Source organism: Mastacembelus armatus, chromosome 13 (genome assembly GCF_900324485.2).
Source record: "Mastacembelus armatus chromosome 13, fMasArm1.2, whole genome shotgun sequence".
NCBI lineage: Eukaryota > Metazoa > Chordata > Actinopteri > Synbranchiformes > Mastacembelidae > Mastacembelus > Mastacembelus armatus.
In genome coordinates this window covers 20989210-21006430 of record NC_046645.1, presented here as the reverse complement: position 1 = coordinate 21006430, position 17221 = coordinate 20989210, and the positions used below count along the sequence as shown (strand labels likewise).

Here is a 17221-nt window from a genome sequence, read left to right as displayed (position 1 = left end):
AGTTTCAGAAATACTGCTAATTTAATTTCTGATTGAATATTCCCATTGGTTTCTTTAATGAGACCAAACAAAGTTCTGGCGAAAATCACCATCTAGACTAGCCTACAGGTCACTGTGCTCATGAATATTCATGAGTTCATACATCCCTTTGATAGGTACATCGAACGTCTTTTGTTTTCCAAAAAGCCATTGACCTGAGTGTCAGTCAGCTAGTATTAGAGTAGGCTTTTCCAGAAGGTGGCCAATATGGATATTAGACAGTTTTCAAGAAGACAGTACCATCCAGTGTTGTTTCAGGTTGGTAATTTAAATTCACATCTGTGTTGGGATATGATGACTCTGATTCATCACCACTTCCAAAGTGCTATTTAGATATGTTGAATCTTTTAAGGGTTAGTCTCATTTTTTCAATTTCAATTCATCCATTAGTAATCATAAAGTTCACCAGAGGTCAGTATTTAAACGTTTATTTTTCTAAAATTTCTTCTTCTTCTTCTATCTTCTGTCTAGATCTGCCCCTGCATATACAGTATCAGTGATTCCTTGTCTTTTGTGAAATACAGAGGATTTCACTGACATTCATTTTTTGTTTATAGTCTCTTTCATTAACAGTGACATGTTCTCTTTCAGTGAGCCCTCTGGCACTGATAGGAACAGCAGTTTGATTTCCACATGATCTCCTTAATGAGGAACATGTCAGCCTTACTATCTGCTGTAAGGCATCATACATTTTGAACTTTCTAAGTGGAAAAACTAACAGTCAGAATTGTGAAAGAAAATAGAAATTATAGACATTCCCAATAAGTTAAATTTGCAAAGACATTGAAACTATTACATGACACAGTATTTTTGGTTGTATTACTAATTTCATCTACCACTTGTACATGTTAAAAAATTCTTCATTTTTTGTTAATGTTATGTAGTAATTGTATGCTGTTTGAATTTAGATATAGTTACTGATGGTATAGTTACCTACAACATGATGAAGCATGTGTTGTACAGTACAATATTAATCTTTAAATTGCCGTAATAATTTTTTAAACATGTTTTGTATGCAAGAAAAGAGACACAGAGTCATTTCTGTAAAAATAGGCTATTTCACTATGATCATAGACATTCACCACCATGAGCCCTTCTCTGTCTCTGCAGCTGCCAGGCCAGCTTTTGTTCTTGTTGCAGCTACGTGAGACCAGGTAACAGGTGCCATGAATGCAACTAGTCTCTTAATTTCTTCCAGCAACAGCTTTTGGAGGGTGTGCAGAGGGACTCCAAACAGACACAAAAGCCTTAGATTGTTTTCACTAGCAAAGGAAGTACTGTGAAGTGAATCTGAGGATCCACTGCCTTTATGCTACAGACTTTACAATTTCTAATTGCTAATATTGTGGGAAGATACTGATTGTTTTGCTTTTTGTATCTCTGGCTTGTAAGTGACTTTACCTGCTGCCATTTACAATGAGAGGATAGTTTTAGTCAAGAAGATTTTTTGAGAGTTTTACTGCACTCCCTGCCCTCAGTAGCCTGTGTAAAAGAAAGACCCAATAAATGCAATACGTTTTTTTTCCCTTTTTAATCAAATATAGTAGAAGATGTGGAAAAGTCACAGTCATTCACTCTTGGTAGATGTATTATTAGCCACGTGCCTTTGAAGGCAGTTTGCCAAAATAATTCAGCCAATTAAGTCAGATCTTGGGGTGTGGCTTAACTTTTTAAATAACCGAAGTTCTGACTTTTACAGAGCAGAATTTTTTTCAATTTTTAAAAATATATTATTTTATCTGAAATGTAATTTACCCATCATCTCTGACTACACCACTATGTGTAAGGATAGAAAAGAATTATGAAACAGAATTAATTATGTTGTACACTGTGCTACACTTTTTTTTGAATGTGAAAGTTAATTCTTGAGATTTATTTTAACAAAATAAAGTAAGTCCAATTAAAGTTCATCTGCGGGTGCAGAAATGAGATTGAAATGTATGTGACTGAAAACGAAAAGAGCTTGAAAGAAGAACTTTCCATCAGCGTTCTGTTGTTTGCTGATTAATGTGTATTTTGGTTATAAGATGCAGCATGATAGATAATGATTGTATATTACCTTTGAGGTATCATGGTATTATAATAAAATAATAAAAATTTTGAATTTGGTTAATAAAAACACAAAATAGGCTTTGAGTGGAGAAAGTGTATAGAGACTGCAAAGTGGTAACAACCTGTTATGACCTGCCTTGCCTAGCTGCTTTTCAAGAGGCTCTTGACCTATCCTCCTGCGAGGACATGTGGCCTTCAAAGAGAAATGCAGCTTTGATGGGTGGAGACAAAGCAGTCTTTGACAAGCACCCAATTAAGGTGTCAAAAGTCCCAAAGGTGGAGTCAGTCATGCCTAGTGAGGTCTTGGAAACTGGTGTTTGGAGTAGGGTGTCAGAAGGTTAGCCCACAAGCGGAATACCTAATCACTGATGAATTGGTGCAAGCTATAAAGCTCCAAATAAGGGTGGATAGTGAAATTCATAGATTGCCCTTCTTGAGTGTGTGTCACAGATTCACAGTGTACCAGAATCACTACCCTTGCCACAGGCACCCCAACATCAGTGACTTGGAAGCAGTAGTTTGCATCTGCATCAGCTCATCAGCTAGGCGAACAATGGAAAACCTAGCTTTGTATTCTAACATGAGCAATGTGACCCCGAGCATGGTGGAGTGGGTGGCAGTGTAACCCAGTGTGAAACTTTTATAATCTGCAAGAAATCAGCAATGATGGCTATTGAATGTTTCCTCCTTGGAAGAAGACAAGAATGAAATTCTAATGCAAATGCTCGCAAATCTAACACAAGTGCCAGCTGACACTCTTTCAGTGGGCAAAATTACATGAAACATCACCAAGGAGCTTCACGGTTGTCAGAACCTTTTTTTCTCCACATTGTTTGCATGTGAGCTCAACTCTGCTGTCATCAAATATTAATGAATATTAATTATATTTATAAATATTTATGAAATAATATTAACATATCTACCCTCAGAGGTTAATACATTGCATTTTATCTTATCTCAACTCATCTTAAATGTAACTGATATCAGTAAATATCTTGCAATGCAAATGTTTGCGTTCCGGTTTAACTTTAGATGTTAGTGCCAGGGTTCTCTTGATTGACACCTAGTTTTATTGTGAGTGCCTAATAACAAAGTCACTATAGCTGTAGTGTTAGTTTACGTTTTGTTCTTGAATTCCAGAGAATGTCAAGTGTCCCCCATTGTAACATCTCCAACACATCATGTTGTCAAGTTTTCAATTCAGGTTGATAACATTTTGTGTGCACAACAGTATTTGCAAGCTGAGGTGATTTATGAAGCATCTATTTCATATCAACATGGAAGCACAGGTTTCCAAAGGGTTTTAGGATGACACTTTGAGAATGTGAACAGCTTCAACAAAGTGGATTATCTTTGTGGCCAGAAGTGCTCTCCAGCATTTGACCTTCTTTAGAATTCCACCATTGGGACATGGAACACTACTATGTGTACTTTAAAAGATAAGGGGGCTGATATGCCCAGAGGGTGATGAAGTTAGTGTGCCTCACATGTATTTATGTATGACATATCACTATCCACAGTTTTACCACAGACCATTTGAATGCAATACATTAGATGAATTTTTCCAGTATGTAGTGACCTTGAGAGCATCACCTCTTCATCTTCCATTTCTATTCTTTCCTACCTCTGAGGCAGGGGAGGTGAATATAGGTCTGACATGACAGACCAGTGACATATCAAAGTGTATAAGCTTGACCCAGCAGTTCATTCAATTATGCATTTAACTTCACAATGCATGATTTGCATAAATAGCATCAAAACTCATTTTTGTTTGGCAAGAAACACCTCTTTCAGTAGATGTGACATGTAGTTGCTCCAAGTGAGCAGCATTATCAGTGTATTACAGCTTGAAATTCTCTTTGCAGTAAACAAGGGCAGGGGCTTTGTTTTACCTTTAAACATTTTCCATGACAACGCATTACAGGGCAAAATATCTCAAACTTGGAGGTGCGCCCAAGATAACTGCCAGGCATCATGCAGGGTTTTAACTTCACGTTAACACCCACAAATACGTCCAACACTAACTGAAGAGAACTGGAAACATTCTATCCGTTTTATTCTGTCATGTGCGACGTGATGAGAAGTTGTGAAACAGCAAAATACATTATTTTTATAATTTTTTTGTTTTGCTCCTGCTGTTAATCACATCTCATGACAGCCTTCATAAATATTATTTTACATTTTGAACATAGTCTCCTGTCATATAAATGCTTTATGCAACACATTTTTTTTTGCTAAATGTGCTCATGTCATTTCCCCAACACTGAAGCCTTGTATTCACAGTCATCCAACGAAAAAATCCCCCCTGTGTTTCGCCATCATGTATCCCAGTTCAGACTGCATTACAGTAACTCACGCGGACCTGTGCACGCCAACTGTGCAGTGCTTCAGTCAAAGTTGAAATTGGGTGTTTAGTGTTGAGGGAAGAAATGCAAATTCTCATGTCAAAAATGATTGGATTATTATCATTTTATCAAATGAAATGGAAAAATGTCAGCATAATGTGTAGATATTTCTTGTTTAAACGTGATAAACCTCATTCCCACCATTATCATTACACATTGATTGTGAAGTTGGGGATTGGAATTATGCATTTCCCCTGTGTGCTATACCAAGATATGAAGTCTGACAGTGTCACCACCATACTAGAATGAAGCCAGAGGAGAGAGGTGGTGTGTGTGCAGGCCTGCCATTATCCTGGGGGTTGGCAGATAAAGACTTGGGAGGTTTGAGTCCTGGATTGCCTGAAGGGGACCCTCATCTGCATGCACAGGGCTTCTGCAAGGCATTGGTGCAGCCACATAATGTCAAGCAATTTTCTGTAACACACGGAAATTTGATTTTTGGTAAAATGGATAGTAGAGATGGAATCTCCAAAATCGCTTTGAAACAAGTCAAATACAAGTTAGCTTGACTTAAGGGTATCCTCAGGTGTTGTGCCATGCATCCTGTGGTGTGCACACCAAAAACCCAGATGTGTAGGGGATAATGGTGTGCATAAACTGCTAATGCTGAGTGATATAGGCACTGCAGACGCTGTGGTTGTCTTTGTCTTCCCTTGTCATGTCTGGCAGAAATAGGGGTTTTATTGTCTAGCTTGCCTGTACAATTCAACTCAATATTTTAGTCTATTAAAAGATTTAAAGGTAAGGTTGTGTCTTTTAATATTAAACTGCAGATCTGAATCTTTCATATTGCTGTACTGAAAATATCTTATTACAACCTCTGTGGAAAAGGCAATTTTGTGTTGAATGGGCCATTGAAATGGTAAATCTTAAAAGGTTGTGCCTGCAGCAAAAACAAAGAGTTGATTTAAGTGCCAGAGAAAAGTTCAAGGCTACTATGGACAGACCAGTGCAGAGGAAAATTTTTTTAAAAAAGTGAGGTAATAGGCATCACACACCTTGTCATGGCAAATATTTGAGCTTCATCTTGGTATCAGTCTGTATTCACTCCGAAAGCCATGATGCCAGTTCTTGCAACATGATTAATGGCAGCATACAAGCAACTGCAAAACTACGCTCATGAATTACAGTAAACAAAGGACAGGATTTCAACTATCACTCGAGTTCAAACAACCTCTTCAGAATGACAGGGTCACTATGTGGCATTTATACTGCCAGACTTTTAACTTATGGGTACTTCTTCTGCCATTTAAAATCACAGTGCTGCCAGTTAAAAGCTTCATTGTGTTTTAAGTGATTAATTATAATGAAAGTTTTTCTACCAGTAAAGCCAAATTTAACTTCAAGTTAGAAAAAATCTGCTCAATTTCTGGATATTTAATATATTATTTAGGATTTTTTTAATTAAAAGATTTGTTTAAAAAAACCCAAATGAGCAAACCATGAAAGGGAGAGAAAACAATCACACTAAGACTGGTGCAATTGAAAATTATACAGAACATGCTCACTAACCCTGAGATTGACCAGCAACCTGTCGAACGTGTACACACCCATTGCTCATCTGGGATTGGCTCCAGCCCCCCATGGTCCTCAGAGATAACTGGGTATAGTTGATGGATGGATGGACAAAGTGCTATCTGTGCGGTATGTCTGAAGTGCACATTTAGCCAGGTTCAGGCTCCAGCTTTAGAGGTGTCAATTACCAACACAGTGATGTGAGTCAAACTTGTTTTACTACGCCATCTGAATGGATCATTGCCCTCATGAAAGAGTGTGTGTGTGTGCGTGTGTGTGAATGTATGGGCAGAAGGAGAAATGTGAAACAGAAACTTCACTTATTTTTTAATCATGTCAAGAACCTTTTGTACAAATGGGTGAATTTGCATTTATTTTCTTTACACTGCAGTAATTGTATCTTGCGTCTTTTCAAAAGGGATGATAATAAGTGGTTATTGTTTTAAAATTACCCTGGTCGGATGACAGTAAACGAGAAAATTAGGAAAAATAAACTTATATGTTACTGGATAGATTTCAGTACAATTCAAGTTTTATTGACATTATACAAAACAAGTGAGACATAAAAAGAAAAGTATATCGTATTCATTCAAACAGTAGCCATGTACACCATGGTACAGCTGGGAGAAATCAAGTTTTCTCATTTACTCTGGCTCACCTCCCCATACTCGTGTTGCTCTAACTGAAGGGACGCTCACATGTTATCTTTACATGAAGTGCTCCGATTGCAACACTGTAGAAACAAGATGAGAAAATTGAAGAAGGAATTGGTTTGGGGCATCGTCAGGAGGTGCAATATGTTTGCCTGTAATTCTACCTTTCATAGTGCTGTAGAAATGTGTTTAAAATGTGGTGTTTTTATTGGAGCAGAGATGCAAGCCTCTGCAGCAGCATGTGCTGCCAGGAGAAAAAAAAACATGCGCTGCTGTAAAGGGAGTTGCGCCTGTTTATGAAGGACTTGGCTCTTTTAATCGGGTTATTCATTCGGTATTATCGCTGTAAAAAGCTGGAGGCACTGACCATTTCTTACAGCTCAACCTCATCAATAATCCAATTAACACTAAATTATTCACAATCTCTGGACACAGGTGAGAGGATATTCTGGCTGTTAAGCTTTTACCAGCTCTGTCACCACTTATACATTATACATATATAGATTGTTACCACCCATAGAAGTCTTGGTTAATGGTTGTGTAAGAACAATCAAACTAATTCTGGAATGATTAGTTAGTTAATTAGCTGGGCAATTGAAAATTAATAGGCAATTTTGCTAATCCATTAATCCTTTAGGTAATTTTTAAGAACAAATGGCAAAAGGTCAAAACAAGCATTTTCAAAATGTTATGGAAATTGTATATATTAACTAATGACAAATTACTTGAGATTAACAGATTATGAAAATTTGCCTGCAGCTCTATTATTACCTTAGCTCTATGTATTAGTGATATCGCCTCAACAAGATTTTTGATTTTTAAAGCCCAAAAATTCAGTTACCCACTATTGCTGTGTTTAAGAGCTACCAAATGGGCAACTGCCCTGAGCAGCTCTTGAAACAGCCTCCACTGCTGAGCATGTGTGTGTGAGCTGAATATGATGAAGTGCTTACCCGTCAAAGGGTTACTCACAGCCGTGCTGTCCCAGGAGATTTTGTTGTGACACTGGCAGAAGGAGAGCAGTGACCCCAGTCATCGCCAACTGAGGGACAGAGGACAAACCTCTCAGTGGTCAGTTAAACTAATCACCACAGGGACCAGCCACTATTGCTTTGTTACAGTCCTGCATCCCCACTTCAGAAATAAGTCTGGTAGATAAAGAATAGACTTCATTCTGCCCGCACTCTGAGCCTCACACAATGCAAATACAGCTAACAAGCAGACTGACTACTGCAAATTTATGCCCCTGATGGCCAAACTGGCCAAAGACCCATCTTTCTGCCTCGTGCATCTCTTGTTCTTCTTGCTTTATCATTTACATGCTATTATGAATTTTATTGTTTTGTTCCGGGACATATTACTCTCTCCATCTGGTGATTGAACTCAGTTTATCCTGCTTATTGTGTTTCTCCTTGTCTTTACTGAAGTAGTTGGGCAAAGCTAGGTAAGCTACTGTTCCCTATCATTTGTTTCATTTGGTTATATGATATTTGCACTGCCTTCATTTGTTGGTCATTAAGATTATTTGATGCGTCCTTTGTTATTTATAGAGTAAATGTATGACTCATATGTATCCTCTTTAGGTACTCTGCTGTTTTTCAAAATAATATTTACAGCAATCTCTCATATTATTTGAAATGAGATAGCAGAAATAACATTATATTGTCATTTCCTACCTGTTTTAATGACAGGAGCATTTTAAATTGTAATGAAGAGGTCGTAAAGCAAGGTTGTTAAATATATAGTTTATTGCAGTGTATTATCTATGCTAAGTTAAGTAATTCTGAATGATTTATTTTCAGTGAAAGTCCTCTTAAGAATGTCAAAGTGTTACATTTTTCAGATAGAATCTATTGATATGCTTGCCATGAACTTGCAAACATTTCCAGTTCACAGAAAGGAATCTTATCGTGGTGTCTGACTTTGTCAACACTATTAAATTTAAAGGGAGTCAGAGATTAATAACTTCCACATAAGGAGAAAAGAGGAAGAGTTGCAGGCTTTGGAACTTACAGAAAGATTAATGAGTGTCAAAAACAATGAATTTTTCCATTCGATAGTAGGATGGCATACGTTACATGTATGGTCTTTCCCTTTTCCTTCATTAGATAAAAGGTTGCTCAAGCAACACCAAGAAATAACCTCATTTTTATAGATAATTATTTTGTCCTGCTGCCAACTTCAGATTAACACTGACCTATTTATATACCAGAAATAGTACTTTTTCCACAAGGCTTCATTCCACCCTCAGCTATGTGTATTATAATGAGCACATTGATCCCTATTTTTATTAAAAGTTTAGCCTGGCTGTAAAAGAAATGCAAAATTAGTCTGGTTGGTTACAGAGAAAAAATGCAGATTGCAGGACAATATTTCAGCCTCAGTACCAACATGTGAGCTCACACACACACACACACACAGGCACAGACACACACACTCACAGATGGCGCCATGACTCTCAAATAGCCTTCTCTGCAAACATGTCATTATTGTTATGATGAATGCCCCATGCTTCTCAAATATCAGTAGTGAGAAAACACATGAATGTAGAAATGATGAACATGTTGAATACAGATGCAACTTTGAGCAGCAGAAGGATGGTAAGATTGCCAAAAAATGATCTTATTTTACAACAGAAACAAATGAGGTGTGTCACTTGCATCTCCACCTGGAAACAGCCTGTTAGCTGTTAGACATATACCCTAAAAGACAGGACATGTCACCATTTGTACATTTGTAGACCAGAGGTGAAACAGAGGTAAATAGTACAACAGAGCTTATTTCAAGAGGAGCTAAGATGTGCTTTAAGGAAAACCTCCAGTCTTGCTTCAACACCATCTCTGTCTGAAGCATCATTCATAGGGAACCAATGAAATGCATGAAAAAACAGAACAATTTTTAGCTCATTTGTTCTGAGTGTGTCTCATTATAATTGATCAAGTGGCCCATTTGTCATATTATTAAAGGTAAATAAAATTCAACTGCATCATCTCTGCACTGAAGCAGAAAAGACAACTAACTGATGTATAGAAATGCAAAAATGCATAGTAGTATGCAAGTAGTTTCTGGTGAAAAATAAGGAAACTCACTGACAATATTTTACCACTGGTATATTGATGAATGAATGCTTGTGTGTGTGTACAAAGACAGATACAAATTCATCACTTTGACGTGAATGGTTGTCTGTAGTCTTCTGACCTGGGCAAATTCAAGATGATGAACTCCAGTGTTAAATTTGTGCCTGTTGTTTGTTTCTGCAGTAACACACTTGCGTTTAATCACCCTGAACATTATGCATGAATAGTCACTGGGCTGACTTGATAACTCCAAGCAACTACTTGAATGCAAGACATTGAAAATTAATTTTCTTCTGGTCATTCCTTTATATTTTAAGTTACTCATGAAAGCAAAACTAACTTAAATAGTGACAATAGCAGTAAGTAAATCAGTGGCTGATACAGTTTTATTAAAATGTCTCATTCTCATACTATATTCTTCTCTCTGGGGTTCTGGTGTACTTTGGCTCTTTTGACAATATTTTTCACATTGATTGATCTACTCTTATATTTAAGCAGTGCTTTTACCACAGCAGACATGGTGTAGTTTCTTAGTTTGGGTGGTAATAACACATTTGGGAGTGGGTCTTTTTTATATGCTGTGTTTAGTGCTTTGCTTTAAAATGGGCACACAGTTCTACTTCTGATTAGCATTCAGTTTACGCAGTTGTAGTTTACACAATGACTCCTTTTCAAAATCGGAGGTTTACCAGTAAATCTGATGTTAATTGTTTCTAGTCTTCAGCTTCTTTTTTTAACAATGTTCTGTCCTCATTACACCAAACTAAGTGTCTGCCTAAGGATAGCTAAGCACATTCCTGTATTTAACCACAGGAGACAAACAAATGATAATGGCAAGAAACGACTGCAGTGTTACTGTGGGTAGCGTGTAATTTGCTGAAAGTTGAAAGTTATAGTTACAGAATTCTTCCCACTGTCAGAAGATTAGCCCTTAAGGTAAAAAAGATTTTAATTTTGTTTCGATTAACAAGTTTACAGCACTTAATTGTTTGGTTTGCTATATCTCAGGATCTTTTAGCTATATGAAACATTGCATGGTGATAATAAATACTGATCCAAAAAAGAGCCACAATCAACATACTATAATTACCCATGACACAGTAGTCTTATACAAGCAAAGACAAGACAAACTAAATCCAGAGGCACACATTCATATTTGGTTCTATTTTTTGTTGTTTTTTATACCTTGTGATAAATGTTCACTTAACAGATCTAATTTCAGCACCTAGACATCTGAGTAGGAAAGTCCTTGGTTTGAGTTTGGCTTCATATTGTTTCTGATAACCAAATGTTAACAAGCTGTTAGCCCAGTAGATGCCCCAGGAGTTTCACAACAAGTTAGCATAACTGAACATGACAGCATATATATATATATATATATATATATATATATAAAATGCAGGATGGTTGAAGATCTTTTTTTTTTACCAAGGAAATTTTAAAATTTGCACTAACATGTGTAATAACTATTATTATAGTCTGTGGACTGCCATCTACATATACCTGGTTTAAAGATATCCAGGAACTAATTAGATGACTAACCTTATTATAGAGTTAAATTTAATGAATCTATGTCATATATTTTTCTCTCTTTATAATGTTTTTACTGGTGTTAGTTTTTATCGTTAGACATGACATGTTAGGCTAAAATAATACATAGTATACAACCCACATTACCATTTCGCACCATCATATCACCATAGTTCGAGCACATAATAATCATGCTATCAATGTTATTTCTTCATACTACCTGTCTAACGTGCTGTTTCCTTGCTTTACCCCTCATGCTATCAGTGGCTGGGATGAAAAGCAAAGCAAAAGGTGAGTTATTGGCTCCATTTTCTTGCTACATGATTTATGTTGTACACGGTTCCCAATAAACAATGTCTGTATCGCCCTTTTATCTCCCCCACGAGCCCAGAAAGCATTTAACATACACCACTTGTTGCAAAGCTTTCTTGGCATTTTTAACCTTTATTCCTCCAGTAGAGGTTTGTGGAATATGCTTGCTTTTTCTCAGATACATCCTGCTTCACAAATGTAGATTAACACGTACACACCAGGGATCTGACTACGTCACTCTGTCATGCTTTTCCTCTGTCTGGCCCCTGTGCAGCTCCACTGGAGCAGTTGGGAGTTTGTCCCTGGTTCAAGGACACCTCAGTGGTAGATGAGGGACTAGAAGACTGTTTCTCATTTGCTTTTCATACACAGAGTTTTAAAAATATTCTGTGCATTCAAACTGGAGCCTATTTCTCATACTATATTATTTTCCCTCTACCCTTTAGTACTGTACTTAATGCTTTGTCCCTGCATTTGGGGTAGGTATTCAATTGATTGCCATTGGTTCTGATGTATTGCCTAATAACCTTTCATTTTCAGATTTATTATGCACTGAGTTTAGAAAGTCTTGATGCTCACTCAGAAAACTTCTGTTTGAGAAAAAGATCATGTTACAGAATATTCAATGATTTTCAGATAGATGCTTTTTATTACTGTTGATGTTCTTGTTGGCTGATACCACCATGAGTGCTGCTAACTGATGGATTTTGTAAAAATGTTATTTGTTGTTTTGGTTCTGTTTTTCTACCTGCGCTGTTTAGTGAAATTCAGCTCTTTCTTCCATGACTTACTAACATCATTAACAAGACATTTTTGTTGCTTTTGATAATTTATGGACTTAAACCAAACTCATTTTTAATGTTGTCATGAATGAATACATTTTTTTTTTTTGAAAATGTAGTGTTTTCTAATTACAGAAATAATTAAGGGGGGTAGTTTTTAATTAACAGAAGATACACATCCAGCAGATGTACCTCTGGAATCTCGTTCAACATTGGGAAGACTTTTTCAACAGCACTTGCAGCAGTCTAATTAGAGTTAATAACTTAACAATAAAGACAATGAATAGAACCACATGTATCCGTCTGAATATTGATTAATGGATTTTGCAAGCTTTCCTGTTGCATACTAATGATTGCTGTATCAGCTAACTCGTTTATGGAGTAACAGTTGAAAAAAAATGTAAGACCTAGAAACAACAATAAAAGATCATCCTGCTGGTTTCCTTTATAATGTAAAACATGGCTCTTGATTTATTTACAGAGACCATAGGCATGGATTTTTTTTTGCTCTCTGAGGATTCATCTGAGAGTATGATTGAATGCTTTGAACAGTACCAGTGAAGAGAAAAGCTGAATTATTTGTTAATCATTTATTTTAGAATATGTTTAAGTAAGAGTAGGTTTTACAACTAGAAGTAGAAAGGCAACTTGTAACTTTCCTGCTCAAAACAATTGTAGCAATAGTAAAGCATGTGACAGAGGTAAAACCCAGAGTTGAAATAGTAAATGTTGTTTTTACAGTTGTGTTATGGAACCCCTATGAATGGCATATTCAGGCAGTTTGAATGTGAATTTAACAGCATTTCAGATAAAGTGTTACTGATAGAGGTCATGTTACTTTTAAAGAGGACAGGGCGAGAATTCTCAGTGTGACGTGATACCATGTTATTCAGTAGGCTTTGCGTTGATCGAAGGTGACTGCATTTATCTCACAAAATAGTGTGCTAGGTTAGTGGCTACGGAGGGTGCTCCATGTGTGAAAGCACAATTTGCATCATTGATGGTTCAGGTCTGGCTGCCAACCTGTGTTGCAGGTCTTCCTACCCCCGTCTCTGTCTGCCCCATATCCTGTGTATGGTACTTAGTTTTTTTCAGTCCGACCTTGTGGCCGTTCAACATTTTAAAGAAAATCCATACTTAAAGTTTATTGTAAATAATGTGCCTCATTATGTACAATTTAATGTTCTCCTAAGAAGTCAATTAGAGTTGGGTTGATCACTATTAGTATTTCATGTTGTTGTCGCAGGTTTTTACTTAGTTTGACAGTATACTTTCTACATGGTGTGTAGCAAAATGCTCACAAGTACCAGCATTTGACAAAAACATCCCTATTCCAAAGTGAGGTTTAATTTCCTGTTGAACCGAGACACAGTACAATATTTCTGACCACCGTTTCTGAAGCTGGTTCACTTTCCTATTTTTTTGTACAGAAAAAAAAAAACACCAGCAAGAATATTTATTACCTGTTCTGCAGATTGTCCACCCCTTTGGTCCCCCCCACTGTGGCAGATCACAGGGGAAGGTGGTGCACAGTACCACCTCTGAGTTCAGCAAGGTTTACTTTTGCTCAGGTGCTACTCAGTAACAGGCACCAAATGACCTTTTTTATAAAGAGTATAGCTGACTGACTGCTCATTCTTGGCTTCATCAGGCTCTGTAACTACTCATCATTTGAGCTCATGCTAACACTGCCATCAATGCTATGAATATGATAAACAGCAGATACAGTGTTTTTGTAGTTGTGGGCCATCACAACATTGTGCCTGTGTGATCAGCTGATGGAAGCATTGCAGAAAAACACTGTAACCCCTGTGCAGATAAACAATATACAAATGTGTCTTGATAAGGTTGCTCACAAACACATTTAATGAGGGAAATCAGGGAAGATTCAGATTTGATTTAGCAAAAAAACAGTTGTGGCTTGTAGCTGAATCTTTTGTGTTCATGAATGATCTGCACATATATATTGTGCTCTTTATCCTTTTTGCATTTGCAATTTATTGCCAGATATAGATGAGGTGCGAAAGAGAGTCACATGAGGTACATGACTAATCTGGACAAAAGGAATCACAGCCTTTGCTTTTACCATAATTATGTATGGATTTTCTATGACTGAAGAAATTGCATTTTGGAAGGGCTGTATAGAAAGAGTCCAAACGTTCTCTGTTAATTTTAAATTGTGACATTATTTAAAGCAGACTGTGTTCCAACTAGTATCGTACCGTATTTAAGCATTCATCATTTTAGACAGGTAATTTACTGATTAGCTTCAGTTAATAGATCAGATCTAGATTTAGTGCTAATTAGCTGTTGCCTATATGTAGTTGGTTAAATTCCCCTGTTTAACCTGGCTGATAGCTTTTAAAATGGAACAGTTTATTGAGTGTCTCAGATCAGCAGGTTTTGCATAAACATATGAACCATCCATGTTGATGTTGAACCAATAGGGCTTACGTTACACTGTCAGTGTAAATATATTTTTGGTGACATAACTGACCTTTCAGTCATTATAGAAATACATTACATGGAATATGTTTTATTTTTTAAGGCTCAGAAAAGGTCACTGTAGGAGGGTTGATGGTATTTAGTGAAAATGTCTACAAACAAAACATATCCAGACGTCATTTAAATGACAGATGTGGTCACATTCATCATGTTCTTGTGCATCATCTTCCTATATTCCATATGGCTCTCTGCATATATAATTAGATTACATATTGTACAACTGTTATAGCTGAAATGCAGTTTTCAGGGCAGGCTAACTTGATTAGAAGATATTTATATCTTATTATCTGTTTTTTCATAAATTAAACACATACATTGTCATATATATTTGCCCCCAGATAAATAAGCAACTTGCAAGAGCTAGTAACAAAGCTGTTCAATCTGCAGACCATTTAATATTGTAACAGACCGTAATTGCATAATGGCTTTGCATGCATTAGTACTCTGCCTAATGCTGCCAACACCTAGCCTGAATTTTTTGGAATTTGGACTCTAGTGACTGGAACATGTTGTTTACATGATATGCTTCAAAGAGAGTGTTGGTGCACTCAAAGTAACATACAGTATAGAATATTAATGTGCTGAGAAATTCAGGTCTGCTGTTTGTTTCTGACAAGTAGACAAACTAGATGCAGAGCTGCCATTAATAGAGGAAGCTAAATATAGCTAATATAACACACAGTCATTATTATTGTGATCATCATTATTTTATTATTAATCTAGTAATTTACTTATTAAAATATGAGAATTAATTTTATCAAAATGGGCATCGTTTTAATGGATTAGTAGAGTAGAGATGGCTTAATATAATAGATTTCATGAATTATAGTGTAAGCTGCTTTAAGTGTTTTAGAGGAGATGGTTGTGTGTATTCATTTTAGTAGTCCTCCACAGAAGGGTCAGCATTAATCTAATCCACTCCATTCCCTTACAGGGAGGGATGTTGTTACTTCTGGCAGGAAGACCACATAAATGCTATACTAAGAGATAATATCAATACAACTGTGAAGAATCATGTGGCAGGCAGCCATTATCTGGACAGCCTGAGACAGACACTCTCAGGCCTGATTAGAGTCTTTCTGAGCTGCTGTTCAACTTGAGAGAACTATTCAGTTTTCTTTTTTTTTTTGCTTAAATTTGACCTTGTAGACCTAGAAAATCTATAGATTATCCTTACCTCCCATGAATCACCCAGCTCTTTAGAGGGTTTTCATTTCCATAAGAACAAAATCACACAAATGACAGTAGGTTTTTTTTTAAAAATACTAACATAAAGCTAGAAAAAATAGTCCTCTTAGCAGTCTTTAAAATAGGTAACTGACACTGTCACTCTTGATTCCAGCCTAGCTTTGTGGTACCACACTTGTCTGACAGTACCCTACTAATGATGTTGAATCAAAGTGTAGGGCTCAGGGGATCTACGTTTGTTCATTTTTTAATTCCATGTCAGCGAGTAATTGAGAAGTTCAAAGAAACAAAAGAGTGCTGTACAGCAAAATACATCTGTACTTGACCTAGAAAGTTCATATCAGGTGATATATCTTAACCATCTTCTCAGGTGAGATAGTGATGTAAAACAGAATCTCTCTAAGTGTTGCTTTTATATATTTTAGACCATAAAATATAAAAATATGGGAACAAAACTACAAAAAATGCAATAGCTATATTTACAAACCACCTACAGTAACTAAATGTATTTACATGCAGTACATAAGTACAAAAGTAATGTGTACATAAGTACAAAAGTAATGTATACATAAGTACAAAAGTAATGTGTACATAAGTACAAAAGTAATGTATACATAAGTACAAAAGTAATGTGTACATAAGTACAAAAGTAATGTATACATAAGTACAAAAGTAATGTGTCACATCACAACAGCCTACTTCCATCCATCCATCCATCCATCCATCCATCCATTTTCTATACCTGCTTATTCCTAACCAGGGTCCCAGGGATCTGCTGGAGCCTATCCCAGCTCTCTTTGGGTGAAAGGCAGGGGTCCACCCTGGACAGGTCCCCAGTCCATCACAGGGCCACATAGAGACAAACAACCTCACACACTCACACTCACTCCTATGGGCAATTTAGAGTCACCAATCAACCTGACATACATGTTTTTGGACTGTGGGAGGAAACCAGAGTACCTGGAGAAAACCCATGCAAGCACAGGGAGAACATGCAAACTCCACACAAAAAGGCCCCTGATGGGTTTCCAACTAGGAACCTTCTTGCTGAGGCAACAGTGCTAACCACCAAGCCAATATGTGCCCTGCAACAGCCTACTTTCATACCCCAAAAAAAGAAGCAAGTGCTTGTGCTAACAGAAATGTTAGCTCTTCAGTCCAGA

General features: G+C 36.8%; 1 protein-coding gene across 6 annotated transcripts in view; it reads left to right on the top strand.

Moving 5' to 3' along the window:
- The window catches only part of cadm2b (cell adhesion molecule 2b), a 124983-nt gene that overhangs the window by 73806 nt on the left and 33956 nt on the right, over window positions 1-17221 (top strand). For 4 of the 6 annotated variants that reach the window (XM_026299094.1, XM_026299096.1, XM_026299099.1 and 1 more), the window contains exon 2: window positions 11536-11562. The exons of the other annotated variants lie outside the window; for them this stretch is intronic. In XM_026299094.1, coding sequence (XP_026154879.1) covers window positions 11536-11562 — 27 coding nt within the window. The remainder of the gene's footprint in view (window positions 1-11535; window positions 11563-17221) is intronic. 6 annotated transcript variants of the gene reach the window in all.